The 5000-nt window shown below is 41.4% G+C and overlaps 1 protein-coding gene across 1 annotated transcript in view; it reads left to right on the forward strand.

Moving 5' to 3' along the window:
- LOC307267721 (ribosomal protein S6 kinase alpha-3-like) overlaps window positions 1-5000 on the forward strand; it is a gene marked incomplete at its 3' end in the record, with an annotated part of 60841 nt that overhangs the window by 10346 nt on the left and 45495 nt on the right. Inside the window, exon 2 of the mRNA XM_080050103.1 lies at window positions 34-93. Coding sequence (XP_079906229.1) covers window positions 34-93 — 60 coding nt within the window. The remainder of the gene's footprint in view (window positions 1-33; window positions 94-5000) is intronic.

Raw genomic sequence — 5000 nt, forward strand, 5'->3', positions numbered from 1 at the left:
TGTGTGTGTGTGTGTGTGTGTGTGTGTTTTCAGGAGGCACATCATCATGATCTCGATTCGGTTGGCGATGACGACTCCATGCCTGTTTGCAACGTAAGTTTTTCAATTTTTTTTTATTATTATATTTTTTTTACAAAACTTTATCTATTTCGCGATTTTTTTCACGACAGAACAATCACACACACACAAAATAAAGCTATGAGTGAAATAATAGCAATAAAACTGGACATACTAGTGGATATATATATGCCTTGTACAATTTAGGGCTGCAACAAACGATTATTTTGATAATCGATTAATCTGTCAATTATTAGTGTTTTGGTCCGTAAAATGTCAGAAAATGGTGAAAAATGTTGATCAAATTTCCAAAGCCCATGTTGACGTCCTCAAATGTATTGTTTTTTATGTCCAAAACACACAGATATTTCAGTTTACTGTCATAATAGGATTAAAGAAACCAGAAAATATTCACATTTGAGAAGCTGAAATCAGAGAATTTGGAATTTTTTTATTAAAAAAATTAGGGATGGGGCCGATCCGATCCAGTATCGGTATCGGGTCCGATATGGCCGAAATCTGCGTATCGGATATCGGACTGACAGCTCCGATATTAAAATCCGATTATTTTTTTTTTTTTTTTTTTTTTTTTTTTTTTTTTTTTTACTATGTAAGAGCGAACATGCGCCGACGTTCGGTGGAGGGAGAGAGGACATCACTTTATAATTTGACATACAGTACATATCAGTTTGTTAGCCAGTGAGCTAACCAAAGCTAATCAAAGTCAAGGAAGTGGAGAGGCTTGTGACAAATTCTACTATGTTAAATACAGCCAGAGAGAGAAAGACTGTTCAGACAAACAGACCACCACATATTCTAGTGGGGCAGAAGTGATCATTGAGAAGGATTTTTTTTGTGTGACTCTATAATTCTACCTTTAAGATAAACCTATATGCATTTGTGTATATGTATTGCTCTTTTAAATTAGAATTGCTTAAGCCTTCCTAGCCTAATACATAAAATCACCACCAACAAAAAAATGTATAACAATTATGATATCGTATCGGTCAGTATCGGTATCGGCCGATATCCAAATCCTAGGTATCGGAATCGGATCGGAACTAAAAAAAGTGGATCGTCCCATCCCTGAAAAAAATACTCAAAACGATTAATCGATTATCAAAATATTTGCCGATTATTTTAATAATCGATTCGTCGATTAATCGTTGCAGCTCTAGAACAATTGCACAACAGTGAAAGTCCAGTTGTAGTAGAGTAGGTGATGCTTTAAAAGAAGGTAACGCTCCAGATTGTGTTTGTCAGTTTGCTCTTAGTCTGTTGATGTCGTCTGACATTTAGTGTGTGTCAGTTGTAAACACTGCAATGTGTTGGCAACACACACACACACACACACAGTGATGGCAGCTGTGTGTGTGTGTGTGCCTGTGTTTGCGTGTGTGCGTGTGTGTGCCTGTGTTTGTGTGTGTGTGTGTGTGTGTGTGTGTGTGTGTGCCTGTGTTTGTGTGTGTGTGTGTGTGTGTCTAGCTACATGAGTTTGACTGGTTGCTATTGACTGCGCTTCCAGTAATTTGTTCATTCATGCGACCTCGTGTGTGCGTTTGTCTCTGTGTGTGTGTGTGTCTGTGTCTGTGTGTGTGTGTGTGTGTGTGTGTGTGTGTGTGTGTGTGTGTGTGTGTGTGTGTGTGTGTGTGTGTGTGTGTGTGTGTGTGTGTGTGTGTGCTTGTGAACCAATTTGGGCTGTTTGAGGGTTAACACTAGGTTTTAAGGTTCAGGTATGAATTAGGTTTATGTTAGGGTTAGTGTAAGGGTTGGGGTTAGGCATTTAGTTTTGATGGTTAGGGTTAGGGTAAGGGGCTAGGGAATGCATTATGTCAATGAATGTCCTCACAAGTATAGCCTTACTAATGTGTGTGTGTGTGTGTGTGTGTGTGTGTGTGTGTGTGTGTGTGTGTAAATTGCATTCACATTCACACAAAGCCCTGTTTTGCTCTGTGATTTCTCCATGCATCCAGTGTTGTAGAAACCTGACGCCCACTCAGCAGGATAATTGCCGGTTTGAAAGTTCAGCGTTGTGTGTGTGTGTGTGTGCGTGTGTGTGTGTGTCTGTGTGTGTGTGTGTGTGTATTGAAGCTCCCTATTAAACCAGTGACTCATCCTATGGCTCGGAAATACCTTTAACACGCTATGCTAGGTAGCATCTTTATTTTTATTTTTTATGTTAACCTTTATTTATACAGGTAAATCCCATTGAGACCGGAGACTCTTTTTCAAGGGAGACCTGTTTTCCTTTCCCACGTTACCATTCACACACACATTCATACACCGATAGCAGCAGCAGCTACCACACAGGGTGCAAGCTAACTATCAGGAGACATTTAGGGTTCAGTGTCTCTTTGCCCAGGGACACTTGGACATGTGGCGGGGAGACGGGGGATCGAACCACCGACCCTGTAGTTGAGAGTCGACCGCCCTACACACTTCACCACAGTCGCCCAAATTTATTACGTAAAGGTGCACTATGCAGTTTCAGAGGAGGGGGGTTTGTTTACATTCACAGAGCCTGCAGTTACTTTACTAAACATATTTTCTCTACATGTAATTCTTAGTATTGAATAATTCTATCATCATAAATCAAATTTAAATTATCTTCGGGAACTTGGAACCAAACGTTAAGACTAGAATATGTTTGTAAACCAAACTGTGGGCCCTGCTGCTGTAAACAACAACAACAACAGTGAAACAGTAACTTTTCAGGAAGCTTTCTAACTTCAAACAGTGTTCCAGGGATCTACATTTTCCCTGTGAGGAAAGTTTGTTTATTCAGTTATGGAGAATATACCTTAGAAAATGTTTCACTTCTCTGACACACCCAGAGTTACACACTGCACCTTTAACTACATAGTACTAATAAGGTAGTTCCAGCGTTGCATTCGTCATGTTGAATATAATATTTTAATTGCATCAAAGAGAATGTTTGTACCTAATTTTAAAAGCTTACGATAATGTGTTAAACTGAATGTATGTTATATTGTCTTTCTGCTTGTTAGTTACATCTTTACTTTGCTTTTTTACATGTACTTAGATGTATTCTCATTTTTGTAACATGACTTTGTAGTTTTATCTCTTTAATTTTATTTTTGTTTGTCTTTTCTTTTCTTTTTTTTCTTTTACTTCATTTCTTTATTGTATTTTAATGTCAGGTGGACATCCTTCATAAGGCCTTCGGGGTTTCTTTTGTCCCACCCATGCATTTATGTCTGTCTATGCGCATCTTCTTGCCATTTTTTAATCTGGTTTATTTGCACAAATAAAACTAAACTAAACTAAATGTTATTGAGTATTTACGGCTTCACTTCTGAACCGTAATGGTTTGGAAACACCGGTGAAAATAGCTTTCAGTATATATAGCAGGACGTCAACAAAAGAGGCTGTGTGTGTGTGTGTGTTGTGTGTGTGTGTGTGTGTGTGTGTGTGTGTGTGTTTATTGAAGCTCACTATCAAACCAGTGACTCATCCTATGGCTGTGTGTGTGTGTGTGTGTGTGTGTGTGTGTGTGTGTGTGTGTGTGTGTGTGTGTGTGTGTGTGTGTGTGGGGAAGCTGCCTGTATCGATTTTTAAATGCAGAGGAGATGGCGTATGGATCCGCTGTCTAAGAAGAGCTGAGCACTCATTACCTCACTCTCTAGAGTCTGCAGCGCACACACACACACACACACACACACACACACACACACACACACACACACACTCGCTTACACACACACACACACACACACAGACGCAAACACACACACACATACACACACACACACACACACACAGACGCAAACACACACACACACACACACAAAGACGCAAACACACACACACACACACACACGCACACTCGCTTACACACAAGCACAGACGCAAACACACACACACACACACACACACACACACACACACACACACACACACACACTCGCTTACACAAAGACGCTAACAGACACACACACTAACACTCACACACTTGCTTACACACACAGACACACACACACACACACACACACACACACACACACACACTGAGTTGAGCAGTGGAAAAGTCGAACTCATTAACATCATGTAATATATTCATCCTGACGTTTATGTCCTTTCCACATCTCGTTTAGAACTTCTGTGTGTGTGTGTGTGTGTGTGTGTGTGTGTGTGTGTGTGTGAGAGGTTAAATTGGGCTTTCCGTGTCACACAGTTGAATGTTGAAACACACACACACACACACACACACACACACACACACACCTCATTGCTAGTTCAGACATGTATGCAAGACGGTAACCCACTTACTTCACACACTGACATCACTGCACTTTGTTGAGTCACTATCACACACACACACACACACACACACACACACACACACACACACACACACACACACACACACACACACACACACACACACACACACACACACACACACACACACACACACACACACACACACACACACACTGTTGCCCCCAGCGAGGCATAAAATGCTTTCCACCCAGGGACCAACTAACATCTGCTGCCATCTGCTGCTGCTCTGCTGTGTGTGTGTGTGTGTGTGTGTGTGTGTGTGTGTGTGTGTGTGTGTGTGTGTGTGTGTGTGTGTGTGTGTGTGTGTGTGTGTGTGTGTGTGTGTGTGTGTGTGTGTGTGTGTGTGTCTGTCTGTGTGTGTGTGTTTCTACGTGTGTGTGTGTGTGTGTGTGTGACAGTATCATGTTATGACCAAGGATGAGGTCACCCAGTCATTGTTTAGATGGACACAGACCACCTACTAAAAAACATTATTTTTATAGTTATAAAAAAATATTATTGAATTATATTTGGGGGGAGGGGTGCTTGTGGTGTAGTGGTTAGACCCCCCCCCCCCCCCCCCCCCCCCTCACCCCATAGAGTCTCAGTCCTCTTCACAGCAGACCCGGGTTAGAATCCAGCCCGGGTCGTTCTCTGCA

The sequence above is a fragment of the Ammodytes marinus genome (genome assembly GCF_949987685.1).
Source record: "Ammodytes marinus genome assembly, chromosome: 21".
Classification (NCBI taxonomy): Eukaryota; Metazoa; Chordata; class Actinopteri; order Uranoscopiformes; family Ammodytidae; genus Ammodytes; species Ammodytes marinus.